General features: G+C 42.0%; 1 protein-coding gene across 1 annotated transcript; it reads right to left on the reverse strand.

Moving 5' to 3' along the window:
• Nucleotides 1-8,668: 8,668 nt before the first annotated feature.
• mims1a (mitochondrial inner membrane scaffold 1a) lies at nucleotides 8,669-14,145 on the reverse strand. Its single transcript, XM_088600852.1, has 5 exons — nucleotides 14,004-14,145; nucleotides 13,451-13,489; nucleotides 10,948-11,385; nucleotides 9,636-9,747; nucleotides 8,669-9,381 (listed from the first exon to the last, which is right to left on the reverse strand). Exons 3-5 carry the CDS (start codon nucleotides 11,364-11,366, stop codon nucleotides 9,097-9,099), a joined length of 816 nt encoding a protein of 271 aa, XP_088456978.1. The 5' UTR covers nucleotides 11,367-11,385; nucleotides 13,451-13,489; nucleotides 14,004-14,145; the 3' UTR covers nucleotides 8,669-9,096.
• Between the last annotated feature and the right edge of the window lie 16 nt (nucleotides 14,146-14,161).

Below are 14,161 nucleotides of genomic sequence, written 5' to 3' on the forward strand. Positions count from 1 at the left end.
GCAGTGTCAAAATGTTGAAAGGTTTTTTTTTGTTCTTCCCAAAAATCCAAAAATGAAGCTGCTGATTCTACAGAAGATTATTGAACCATAAGTGGAATGAAACTGGTAAGAAATGGCTTTTTTGCCCTCGGAAGTCTCCCAGGACATCTTTACTAATGATAGACCATGTCTCTGTGTGAATCTCCACAAGTGCTGACGTATTACTCTGCTGAAACTGACTGCATCCCTGTTAGGACTGGAGTTTCTTTAAAGACCGATTTTTAAACTTTGGCACCCAGGAAATGGTGCGTCGGTATTTGTCAATGGAAACAAGGGACTAGTCACCCATCTTAAAGCATTTTTAAACATTTCACTTATCTATTTATAATCCGGTTAGGGATTTAGAACCCTTGTAAGTATCATTTTCAGAGTCTTAATTCTCTACAGACGAGGGCCGTTGTCATTCAGAAAGGAGGTAATGGCACTTGAAAAGGCTTTTGCAACAACAAAGATTGCTCTGTGCTCTCACTTTAGAACTTCCTTGTGTCAGGACTGATTATGAAATACATGCTGGCCTGTTGCAACAGCTGACCAAAATTTCTCTCCCGATGTTTGCTGTTCACATTGACATGGTTTCCACGATCGTGGAAGGTGTGGAATGTCTACGTTGGACTGGTATTCTGTAATTCAGCAACACAACACTCACCCTTTTTCTAGAGCTGTAGGACGTGTTTTGAGATTCAGCCTGTGCAAGCAAATAGAATCCACAGCTCCAATTGCACTGTTTTGAGAGGAGGCCCATGAAGGCCTTCCACTTAGACGGGATTTACAGGAGATTCATATTACGAATGTTAAGATTTTTACCGGGGTATCCTCGTCGACTTCTGTGGCTGCTCGGTTTATACTTCAGTTTTCCTGCCTGCACCTGCCAGATCAGTGGTAGCATTTGGTGGTGGTTGTCATTGGATATCTGCTCAGCTCGCCACAATAGTGCTTACCTGGGCAAAGTTCCAGGGAACACCAAGCCAGAACTTGAAGTTGATATTGTGGTGATGCAGAAAGATGGGTTCTGTCCACATGAGGATGAGTAGTATTCTGCTCAATAATTCAGAGACTGTTAATGCTGGTTTTGCCATTAGAACAGGTGGTACACAAGTCACAAAAGACCACTTTAACACTGTCTGGTGAGATGAGCATGGGATTTACCAAGCTGGATGCTGAAGTTGATATTAATGGCTTCCATGAAGGGTCTTGTTGCAGTTCTCCAATACTTAATGTTTTTTTACTTTTTCAGCAAACCTTTGGTGTATTCTCATGGAATCTGCAGTCAAAACTGGTTTTTGGAGGAAATGCCACCTTTTGCCAGTATTGAGGAGACCGTCTTCCATGTTGGTGTGCAAACTGCAGTCATGATGACCAGGAATGACTATAATCAGTCATTTTGATCTTTCATGATGCTCTGTCATGCTGACAATTATGGTTTTTGTGGAACTGAAGCACACTTAAATGGTCCACCCCAGCTCTAATGGCTCTTGCTTGTGGCTGGCCAGTCTTGTGGTTCTGAGTCGGTCACAGGTCCTTCTAGTCAGTTTCCAGCACTGCTGGATTTTGGTGCTGGTGGGCAAGTGGACCCTGAATCTCTTAATGATTTTTCCTTGACCCCCTGCAGCACTCCTAGGGCACATTCACTCTTTCATTGAGCTACACCATGGCCACAGTGGGGAAACCCACAAATCCCTTGTGCACATGTAAACTCACCCCCATGCATTTCTTAATTGTGTTGTCTCACACCTCATGCTCAAGCAAAAAGGATACGAGAGCTCTAGATTGAGTACAGCCCCATCACGACCTCTTGTATTGCACTTAGACCAGTGAGCTGATTAGCGCTGCATATTTAATGAGGATGACAGTGCACTGCATTTCTAAAAGTGAGAACACAGTCCTGTAGTACAAAAATAGTGTACCTTCTGTGCATTTGGAGCAAAACATGTAAAAGCCATTTGAAAAAAGCTAGTTTTGGGGGAAGAAAGGAGTTTTTAGGCCTATATAGAAGTTGAATGTACAAAGTGCTTTCAAATTGGCTATGCACAGCTGTCACCAATTCATCAGTAGACATTGTTTATACGAGTACTGCCTTCAAACAAATTAGTGTAATTCTTATTCCAAGATGTCTGATGCTCAGAGTTACCATTGGAGCTACCAGAAAAGAAACTGGAGGAAAACATGGTTTAATATTTTCACCTTTTTGTCTCATTTTATACTAAATCAGTGTACGTGGCATAGGAGAATGCACTTAAATTATGGTTTTGTTTACAAGTTGAGAAATCACTGCAGAATAACAGCTGAGCATACAACAGCTGAGGTTTATATACTGTATAGACTATTTTTTTTTTAATTTAAGCCGTTGTGATGTGATAGGTTTTAGACCCAAGATCTATTATTGCAATACGTTTACAAGAAAAAAAAGTTTAGTTGTCGCTCAAAGTGCTGTCATAGTCACAAATATTCCACTTGTACTTCTAGAGCCGTGGTCAAACCATGGTGGAATTATTAAAACTTTAAAAAGAAGTGCATGTCTTGTGTGGTTTGTTGGAGCAGATTGTGCAGCAGCTTGTCCTTGGCCCACGTGAGCAGTTTAGTCTAGAAAATCTGTAAAAACATTGTCCTTCAACCCGTTTTACCCTGCAAATAATGACAACGGTGCCTGATCTAGGAGCAGAAATAAGACACGAGAAAGTATGTTTGTGGTCAGCTGTGGCCCGGAGAATTTTAATGAGATCTGAGTGTTCTGTTTCTAGATTATTGATCCACAAAACTCCCACAGTTGCGTTGTGAAAGATCCCTGGATTTTCCCTCATCAACAGGGCTGTGTAGTCCGTTTCATGTTAATTGCCACTACCAACAAAGGCACCTACAGTTAAATTTCACATGTTCTCAGGGGATTGAAGAACTCATTCTGTAGTTTTACTCTTTTACTGGGACATCTGTCACAATTTTACTTCCCTGAATCAAGGGTGTGGCCCTGATTGATCCTAGGCCTTCCCAATCAGTCTGAAGTAATTTAATATTTTTTTTTTAGTTTGCGTTTCGTGATTTGCTTTTTAATGTTACTCGTTTCATTTTATTTTCATCGTATGTGACTTGCTATTGGCTCGCTGGATCTTTTGTGACCAGTAAGACAATTATGTAAATATAGTGGGGCGGCGCATGTGTAGCCGTAGTCTAATTAGCTACCGTTGTCGTCAGACGCTCTTGCAGCTGTCTAGTGCTAGGTTTTTGGTTTATTAGCCAACATGGCAAAACAAATGCATATACTGTATCTACGTTTTTTAAAAAGCCGCCTGTAGATGACCAGACCAGTCCCGAAACAAATAAGACACATGAGATGCTACAGACATCTTGGGTTTTAAGGAGTACAGCCTGGCTTCCCGAATACAAGTGTTTCTGGACCGCAAGTAGCAACTCGATACATGCTCGACCTGTAGGAGTTAAACACGAAGAGGTTCTAAACTTTCTCCTGCAAACAAATGACAAGTTTTGGATTGCATGAATAACATTAAGATAATATTGACGAACAGATGTGTGTGCATTTTACAGATAACTATCCAGATTGCCTTTAAATGCCCTGCAGTATTTTTAAGTGAACGACGTTTACAGAGCTAAAATACATCCAAAGTATGTTTGACGCTTTTATTAGCAGACCATTCTTGCAATTTAAGTTTCGATGAATGGGTTAGCACTCTGTGACTATAACAATTCAGTGTTACGTCTTGTGCGAAGTCACGAATTTCCAAGTTAGGTGTCTTTTGGTATCGAAAATAGAATACTAATATCGTGGGTTTCATACAAGTTTTAACGCATCACGAATGTCTATCAAGATCTTCAGAAATTAATATTTTAATACCTTCGCAGTTTTTATTCTCATGGCTTCTCACTCGATATTACCCTTGGGGCGATGCATTTTCTCCAACCTCTAAAACCCGTTCGTGCCTGCACGTTCTTCTCGTATGTTATGCTCAAGTCCGCTGAATATTTAAAGGCAAAGTAAAAGCTCTGTGAAGTTCCCCCCCCTACAGACAACACAAAAGATGAAACCCACCTAATTCGTTAGTGCTACGTTTGTGCCGTTCAAAGTATCGCTTGTGCTGCTTTCGTTTCCGAGATATAGCGCCTTGATTTTTGGGGGCATGACGTCACTCCGCCCCCCTACAATGTCGTACGTAGGGAAACCAAACCGGTCTCATTCATTAGTGCTCCTTTGCTGCTTTCCCTCCCGAGAACGTATATCGCGGCAGCGTTGATCACGACTGGCGCCGTGCTTCCATGCCACCCTCTCCCCGCTTTTGCAACAACGGTCTCATCAGGACATGATATACCCAGACTTTGTGTCACGACATGTGGTCAGCATATCGTGGCAGGGTATGTCCTATCGCAACATATGGACTCCATGTTGCGACATGGGGGCAGGGCATTTTTGCCGGGGTGTCATATCGCGATAGGTGGGCTTCATGTCGCGACATGGGCGTGGGGGACTTTCGTCATATCGCGATATATGGGCTTCATGTCGCGATATGGGTGGTAGGCGTTTTGGCTGGGCATGTCATATCGCGATATAGGGACTTTCATGTCGCGACATTTTTTGCCGGTGTGTCATATCGCGATAGGCGGGCTTCATGTCGCGACATGAGTGAGGGGACATTTGTCATATCGCGATATTGGGCCTTTCATGTCGCGACATGGAGGGCATTTTTGTCGGGGTATTTAATTTCGCGATATATGGACTTAATGTCCTGACAGTGGCACCATAACAGTGATGTGCCAGTCGCAATGGGTATCGCGATGTGATCGTGGTGCGCGCACTCCTGTCGTGACGTTATCGGAGTCGTGAACGCGCTGCGGACGCCATTACATTCTTTGTCTGCTATTCGGTTTTGACCTCAGTGCGACTTCTCTTAGATGGATCAGTAATTAGAAACCAATGGATGTGTTACTGTATATCCAGCGTGCTCATACAGTACACACGGTACACACAGAACTCCCTCTGTGGCGCTTCACCCAATCAGAGTGTCGATTCTCACTCTTCACCCAATCGCGGCCCGACCTGTTCGGGGGTTCAGCCAATCACGGGTCTGAGAGCTGTTCAAGCTAGCAGCGCTAGTGGATCGGCTTGTTTACTGTCAATGAGAATCTATTTTTAAAATGCTTTACTTATTTGCAAAATAACTACATCGGCTTATTTTTTTAACGTCTTTATTGATTCACAATGTCCCGTACTCTTCGAAATAAATACATTTATTTGCAATATAACTGTCCCCGCTGCTTTCGGTAATTAATACATGGTATTTGAACAGTTTTAATCGTATATTTAAGGTAGGGGATACACCTTCTGCTTTGTACGTCAAAAATTAATAGAAATGTAGTCATATTATGCTCGTGCTTTCAATTGTGTTTTTTATTGTTAAATTATATCGATCTTGAAAGTAATACATAAAAATGTGAATATGGGCTCTCGTGTTGTACCAGCGGTAATTTGGAAACTGGTGTCTCTTCCCCAATGTAAGGAGGATACAAACAATACATTTTCGAGAACATAGTTAGCAATAAATAGAAAACACCTAACCCTATGAACTAACATAGTAACTCCTCCCTAAATGTAAAACTGTTTATTCGCGTAATGGCTGCAAAGTCTGGGGTCAACAGATCAAAAGATCACAACTGAAAAGATCTGGTGGTCGTGACTTTGCTGACGTCAAATCCAGGAAAAGAAGGCGCTATATTGAAATATATTGAAACATCCACACCACCCGACCAGACAGATTCGGAAAACAAATCCCCCTCAATCAGGAGTTCAAGTACCCGTGTAGACAGTCACGTGATTGCCCGAAAAACCCAAGGCGCTATATCTCGGAAACGAAAGCAGCACAAACGTTACTTACAGCGACACAAACCGGCACAAATACTGCACTAACGATTGCGGTGGGTTTCGTCGTTTGTGCTGTTCGACGGGCGGGTGGGCAACTTCATAGAGCAGGACAAGCAAAGAGGTTTGGGTCATTACACTGCAGACTGCAGAAGACTCGACTTCTCCCGAGGATCTAACACAGGCGCCCACACCTGTGTCTTCAGAGGGCAGGTGTGCCCTCCCGCTGTATTCTACACCAAGGACCGGCCGGAAACACAAAGATAAGAGGACTGTGAGCTCATCGCTTCATGTTAGCGCATAAGACCAAGTACAAACACACGGATAATGAGTTTATTAAAGAATTCAGATATACGTTCACTTCTGTTATGTAAAAATGTTTCCAATATTGCCGCGGTCCGCAGGTGTGAGACGGTGGACTTTCCAGTGTTGCTTCTCGGATGCATTTACTACCCGCGACAACCTTGTACGTAGTGCCCTCTTAAAAACACCCCGGTTCTTTTTCACGTTGACGAATGGGCTTTGCATAAAAAGTGCAACAGTGGTCTTGTAGTTCGTAAAGTTGCAGATTCGAGCCCTTTTGAACACGTGGCTCGACTGACGGGTCGAATCTTTACACGTCCCTCGGTGCGCTTCCCTCCATCAGTTTTCCAAGCGCTTTATCCCGCTCACGGCCGCGAGGAAGCAGGAGTCGAGAAGGGAGCGAGGCCTTACCCGCGACTCCGGTCCATCACCGGTCACTCCGACACAGACACGCACACTCGCACCAATTAACCTCCCGGAACGTCCTTGGGCTTGGGAGGGAAAACCGGAGCACCTGAAGGAAAACCATGCAAACACTGGGAGAACCCATGAACTCCACGCAGCTAGCGCCCCAGGAATTTAACCCAGGGCCCCAGCAGTGAGGCAGGACTGCTGGCCATGGTGCTACCCTCACACCAGGTATCAGAAATCAAAAAAGTAATTGGCAATTATAATGGGTTTTTTTCCAAATGGAGACACACTCTGGATCACTCCATCACACAGATTCATTCTAGCCCACAGTCATACAAGGGATCATTTAATGATGTTAATTAATGTTGACATTAACTATGTCAGATTTTCAGTTCATATTTCCTACATGATCCGTTTGGATCACTGGGAGAACTGGAGGACCCTAAAAATGGAGTCAAACCCAGTACCCAAGAGCTGTAAGGCAGCAGTGCCAACAACCACTCCACCATACTGTCCATGTGATCTCACACCCTACACATCTCATCCATAGCAATCACACTATTTATTTTCTGTTGCTGTTTTCCTGAAGAAAAAGTATAATATTCACCAAGATACAAAATACCCTGTAAGCCTGTTCATGTCAAATAAGTTCTATATGTTTTCTAAAAGTAACAATGTGGACTTTACATTTACACTTATTGTTCTGGACAGAAGACACGCGTGTTTTTAGTGTAAAAACAATGCAAATGTGTTAGTCACCAACATAAAGTCACTTATCTCAGCCAGTGTATGTTTGGATTCATCAACTGCTGAAGCAGAATTGACAAGTCACAAATCTCAGAGCCCACTGAACACTGCCCTTTTTTATGTTAAATTTCTTTTACCAGATAAATACAGTGTCTTGGATTTTATCTCAATCTTGTTTAATTGCCTTTGCCACTTATTGAGTCCTCTTATTATCTCACCTGCAAATGTGACTGGTGTTACAACCTAGTGCAGAATCTAGATTTCATTTTTCTTCAATCTCCTCTGCTTCTGCTATGTCAGATTTTCAGTTCATCCGTTTGTTTGTTTTTTGCCACACGGGAGATGTCTAAAGAACTTTTCTCTTTGTTTACAACCAGAGCTCGCAGATGGCCTGGTGACAAGGACACAGCCCCTGCAACACAAAGTCTTGCACCATAATAAATTCAGCTTTAGAAATTAAATGTCCTTAAATGAAGAATTCCACTGAGATTCATTTTTATCAAGTCTCAAGCCACTGAAATAGTCACTATGTCAGTGAAGATGGACCACTGTAATCTCATACAGGAGAAGGGGAGTTTCACTGTTTAATTTTTCCCCTGTCCCGCGGTAATAATTTCTGCTCTGTTGTTTGCTGTCGCTGGCTGGTAACTTTGTCAGGGTACAGTTTTCAAAGGTCAGAAATAATTTAGTACTAGTGCCTTAAAATAAGTCTGTCCTTGAAGAGATTTGTGCTGTATGATGTTTTCCTTCATCTTATATTTACTTAACATGCACCGTGCCTTAAGCAAAATAGTGGTAGGACACGGTATGTACTGTAACATTCTTTCGTAAAGAAGGAAGTTGAAAATGCAACACTAGCCGTGTATAGTGGTCTTTGCATGACAGCATTGATACATCAAGCACTGAATGCCAAGATCCCAGCATGTCCATAATGCATATTGCACCAACCATGTCCATCAAGGACTGTACACAGCAATGAACACTTTTAAATTCAGGACAGCATTCGAAGTTGAAAGCAGTGGCTATTGATAATTCCTTTATTGTGTGTGTTTCTGGATTAAATACGATGCCTGTCCACGTCGTGGAAATCTTCACAATGCAACGTAAAATCCAGCTATAAAGGCCCTATTCAAACTTGGAATTTTTGTGTTACTGGGTAGTGTTGATCTGAATAGACAATCACAGAACAGTTAATCAGACATATTATTAAACTCTGAAACAAATGAATAATTCAACGTCTTTCTTGTCACAAGCACAAGGCATTTTAAAATGTTGAATATTTTCTAAAAGCAAAGCCAACCCAAAGCCCTTAAAACGTGAATAATTTATTATAGTGCTGTACAGGCTGATGAAAACAAACCTTTAGAGGTTTTAGTCTCTCTTTTTAGCATTTGATCACTTGTATTTCATGTAAAAACAATTATTTTTCAAACCTATATATTGTACAGAAGTAGCATCCCTTCCAATTTGTGATATATACCGTCATCACTGGAAGAACACAGGACAGACAATGAAAGAGGATACTATTACCTTTCAATCAGATCTCACCAAGATATTTCCAGAAGTTCATGAAATTGACAACTTTGATGGTCGAAGAGATTTGTTAACAGAGTGCAGGAAATCTGCAGACATGATGAGTACCTACATGGCCAATTCACATTCAACACGCTTTCTAGTCATCCTGTCCCCAGAAATGACCAGAACTACCCTTTTCAGTTCGAGACAGAATAAACACATTATTTTTTCCTCCGGAAAGCCACTTTGTCTTTGGTTTCTTGTAGTTTTTCTGAGAACTTGTCCTTGGTTTCAGTAAATTTGTCCTTCGTCTCCTCCATCTTCTCCGTGATCCTCTCCTTGGTTTCCTCCATTTTCTCCGACAGACGCTCCCTCGTCTCCTCCATTTTGTCTTGGATATAGTCCCTGACGGGGGGTGGTGTGGACAGGTAGCCATGCTTGCGCAGGTATTTTACAGAGTAGGATGTTCCTCCCAGGGTTACAGTGTATCTCGCTGGGGTGGCAATCTTCAGGAAGAGAGGAGAAATGAATATACAGACCGCAAACCCCAGAGTGTCCACGCTCTGATTTCTGAGTCATGTATTCCAATGAGAATACTCCAGAATTATTTGTGTTAAACGATGCTAATATGTAATCCCAATCCAAATAACCGAACAACCGTTGAATACAGTTCTAGTCTAACTGTCTTCGGTTCTTTTGTTGATTTTAACATATTCATTCAAATTCGTTTCCAGCATTTCAAGTTAAGTACAATACTCACCTTATACATGGCGTAGGCTGTCAGTGCATAACCACTCTGGGAGTCCTTCAGCATGCTTACGAGCCTTTCGGGCAATCCGACAAACTCCAGAAAGGGAACCAAGTTCACTCCCCTGAAGAACACATTGAACACAGTTGTTTCTTCTCCAAATTCAACTACCGTCATCAACCACTTCTGATGGGGCCCAGGCAATGCTAGCTGTCAATGCAGGATGACGGCACACCGCGGAAATGATCCTGAATTCCCCGCCTTTGTCAGTTACCAGTTATCCTTTGACCAAGCAATTGACTTAAAATTGGCTTAGAGTATTGACTGTTCCCATGTGACGACACTGGTCACGATCGTCAAGATCAGTTTGTGCAAAAGCTCCGCTGCATCACTCGATCACATCATTACACAATGAGCTTGATGCTAGCTATGCTCAAATCAACCTTCATGCAAATGGGAGGTGATTAAATTGAGAGACGGTCCTCCGGAGACCTTTAGATCTGATGTCTGATCACTGTCGCCTTTTTCAAATCAAGAAAGGAGTCGTACAGTGAGATGTCAGATGATGCATGGGTGGTAGGCCGGCGCACACAATGGTAAAAACAAACAAGCCAAACTGCAGACTGCAGGGGAGGGAGAGACCGCACAAGCTGGGTGCGGTGAATGTATTCAAGCTGAAACTGGGTCTGTGGTCTTCACAGCTAAAGAACAACATGACAGGGCAAATCCGGAGGAAACCCTACAGCACATCAACGAGAGAGGGCTCCATCCAGAACCCCTGGACAAACTAGAGGATACATTCAAAATATTATTTCAGGAGGTAGATCTTTGTCTTTATTTCCAACCTTCTTCTTTAAGTGGGTATTGGAGGGCTAATAGAAAAGTTTCAGCTGGGGAATGAGCACTTATTTTTTTAAATAGGACAGTGACCAACTTAGCACTTACAGCCCACCGACACTCTTTTAACTACAAGGTATGTTCGTAAGCTTGTCTTTTCACCAGCAGGCACCCCATTTGTGCAGGCCATCACTATTTGAAGCCCCCATGTGCATCTTATTGGAGATCTTGTCTTAGGATCTGTGGGAAACTCAAAAGTAGGTCCTGTATTCCTGTAGTTTACCGAGTGAAATACTGACAATGCCTCACCATAGCACAAATACCTTTAAATTATTTTTGCCTGGCATTATCAATGGAGCTTCCCAGGCAATAAATGGTTGTTTCCTTGTTAAACTCGGGTTGCAGAGCGAACAGCTCTTTGTGAAGACCCTTAACAAAGTGGAAGCCACTTTCCACACAGGTCTGAAGCTCAAAGCTCTCCACTTACTTCATGGCAGCATAGTAGAATGAGCCGAACCACACTGTAGACGTCACAAGATGCACGGGAATCATGACTTTTCCGTACTGCTTGAAGGTCTTCTTAAACCTCTGGTAGAGGCCGCTGGATGTGTCCTGAAGGGGGTCCGCCTCTGTCTCAGGGGCTGCGCCGGGTGGCGGATCACTGCCCGTGGCGCCCAGGGCCCCTTGTGGAGACACCGGCGGGGGCTCGTCGTTGATGCCGGCCTTGCGCGGCTCCGCGGCCGTCCGTGCGGAGGACGCGCTCACCCATCGCCGGGAGGGAGACAGCCACCCCTTGCAGGGACCTCCGGGTGGGACACCGCCCGCTGGGCCTGGAGCCGGGCACAGAAGGAGAGGGCGTGCCGCGTGCACCTGCCGGAGAACAGTCTGTAACAGAAGCCGCTGCATCTCCAGGCTCCAGTACCGTCTGGGAGCAGATTACAAAGAACAAGAAAACGCATTTACTCCGGCGGGGTCTGACAAATCCCCGCGATCAGCATCAGCGCATATCAACCTAAATACATGTTTTTAAAAGATCTGTCTTCATTTGAATCGGGCGACGTACATTCCGGCCTTCCAGGAAAGCGGACTTAACTCTTGTTAAGTTACTGAACCTGGGACCGAACAAAAATATTTCTTTTAATCAAACACGATCGTGGTAATGTACCCACTTGAGATGCATTATCAGATGCGACAAACTGCTTTCTTGTAAGTAATACTAATTAATGCTTTGTATTTGTTGTGCAATAATGTTTACAAACACCTATTTGCATTTTAATGTCGAAACTGCTTCCTTTACCTTCATTGAAATAGAATGTAGCCTGAAAATTAAGTTCTGGCCTTAATCCTTTACACCGTATAATTGCTATTATCCCAGGAATAGACAATTTAACTATTCTGGGGGTAGATCGATTTTACAGATCCGTTACGTGTGAACTTTCAGCTCGATGTTTCCTGTGCCACATCTTTTCCATTACTCTTGATATCCCACTGAACTTCTGTTAACTGTACGTTCTACGGTTATGAAGATGTGGCTTTTAGATTATACAACTAAAAATCCGTCCACAGTATTTGTGTTCTAATTCTTACTACAATACTTTTGTGTAGCACAGTGCAGACAGGTTTTGCTAATCTTATTATCCTTACTCCATATTATTTTTTTTTGTTGTACTTGCATGATTCCAGAGCAATATTTTGTATCATGAGGTCTTGCTGCAATGCAATATTGTAACATAACATTTCTTGATTTATAAAGTTACATTTTTAACAATGTATCCTCACATTTGATCACTTCTCCCAAAGCTGTCTAGAAGATGAAAATGATGATAATCTTTCTCAAAGCCAGCCTATTCAAACTGCGGTTTCCCGTATTACATTTTATATTTGGAATTTATATTTTTGCTACCCAAAGGCAAAACCCTATATCTGTGTTAAATGTATCAGTCAGGCTTTTGACCAGCCCTGAGTTCTCTGAATAGTAATGTTCTCATCATCATTTGAAATCATTCCCATTTTTATCCCCTAGACAAATCATTTCTTTGTGTTTTTTTGTTGTTGCAATACTGGAAAAAACTTAATATTTATTTTAGTCTCCTTTGCAAAATTCCTTACTATCTTTCTTATGGTCTAATATCCTTTTTATCTCAAGAATGCATTTCATTAGTTTTATAACTTTTTTTTAACACTTTATGAAGTGCTTCATTTCTCCTTATATTCTTCTTAATTTACTTATTCAGCATTCTGGGCCACTGTTTTCCTGACTCTGATTTGTTTACTCGTGAACTGAATCTGTTCTGTGTTACAAGCAGAATACATATAAACCTTTGCCATACACTTTCTAGAAGATCTATATGTAGATTTTCCCTTTCTACTTATGTACTGTCTCATTCCTTCATTGTCTGCTTTTCTGAACTTGCAAATGTTTGTGTTGACTCGCCTGCGCAGTTTGAAGACCTATTCGAAAACATCAATACTAAGACAGCAGTTCCCTGATGTTTCTGTTTTTCTTACTCCATCTTGTCAGAAGAGACTACATCAATACAAGTATTTACTCCGGGAGGTCCACTGACGCAGTTATCTACTAGATTCCTAAACTGACATTCCTATTGGTTTTTCCCAATCTTAATGTTAAAAATCCTCCATGAAACCACTTCTTTTTTCACATACTGTATATATATATCCTTAGTTTCATCATATAAACCTGCATTATAATTAATTTCTGAATTTGGTGACTTGCATTCCACACAGGAATTTAATAATTGTGACCAACACAATTTTCAAGAACCTTTACATTCACAGATTTTGATTCACAGTCTGACAAATCGATAGGTGATTTTTTTTTGTCAGTCCTATGAACAAGAATGATTAAGAAAGTAACTTTCACGTTGTAATTTGTCATAAAACAATCATCAACTAGAGAGGAGATCCCTTTAGGTTGTAGTAGTCCAAAAAACTAAGTGTACTAAGAAAAAAAACTTAAAAAGCAGTCTTACCTTAAAAGAATGATTGATTCAACCGTTTTATTACCTGAGCTGAAATACAAAAATATTTTGGTTAAAAAAACATCTGCGAAGCCGAATATATCAAGGCCGGATATATCAATTTTGATTAAAAAAATCGTATCACTCTTTTAAACCATACAGTATATTCTGGCTACGCAGAGATTCTTGCATTTCGGGATGTCCAAGAGTGAAATTATCATTGTTCACAGGAAAAGAAAACAAACGTTCAGCGATTAAACTTCTAAATGCCTGGTTTCTTACACTGTATATTGGTTTCATTTGTGATGCCTACGTTTCTGTTCACCTAATTTAAAAGGCCTCTCGAGACAATTGGCATTGACAAGCCCTGGCTGGAAGATTTGTACGTGACTGGTGATTTCTAAGCCTTCGCCCTCACAGTCAAGTCCAGCTTTAGAAGCAGTTAAGGCCCCATTCTGAACACCTGCCAAATATATGTCGGCAAAAACTCCCCAGCAAATAAGTAAAAAACACACGGGGTTTTTCGATTTAAAACGCAGTTCTATTAAATGTTCAGAGTACGTACGTTTAGAACTAGGTCCAGCATGATGTGGTGAAATCCCAACTAAAGTTTGAACCGAAAGACAGACATGCCCGCTCTGTCATTCAGAACACACCAGCTAGATGGCATGCCTCCCCGCATGGTGGGAAACACGCGCGGGACTCTGGGAAATGTAGTGCAAC

The sequence above is a fragment of the Lepisosteus platostomus genome, chromosome 12 (assembly GCF_059453375.1).
Source record: "Lepisosteus platostomus isolate fLepPlt1 chromosome 12, fLepPlt1.hap1, whole genome shotgun sequence".
NCBI lineage: Eukaryota > Metazoa > Chordata > Actinopteri > Semionotiformes > Lepisosteidae > Lepisosteus > Lepisosteus platostomus.

Bases quoted from the DNA above. Each gene is read 5' to 3' on its own strand.
- mims1a (XM_088600852.1), bottom strand. From the start codon at position 11,366: ATGCAGCGGCTTCTGTTACAGACTGTTCTCCGGCAGGTGCACGCGGCA. The intron at 9,748-10,947 runs GTAAGTGGAGAG...TGTGTTCTTCAG, and splicing joins TTCTACTATGCTGCCATGAA to GGGAGTGAACTTGGTTCCCT. The intron at 9,382-9,635 runs GTGAGTATTGTA...CTCTTCCTGAAG, and splicing joins CAGCCTACGCCATGTATAAG to ATTGCCACCCCAGCGAGATA.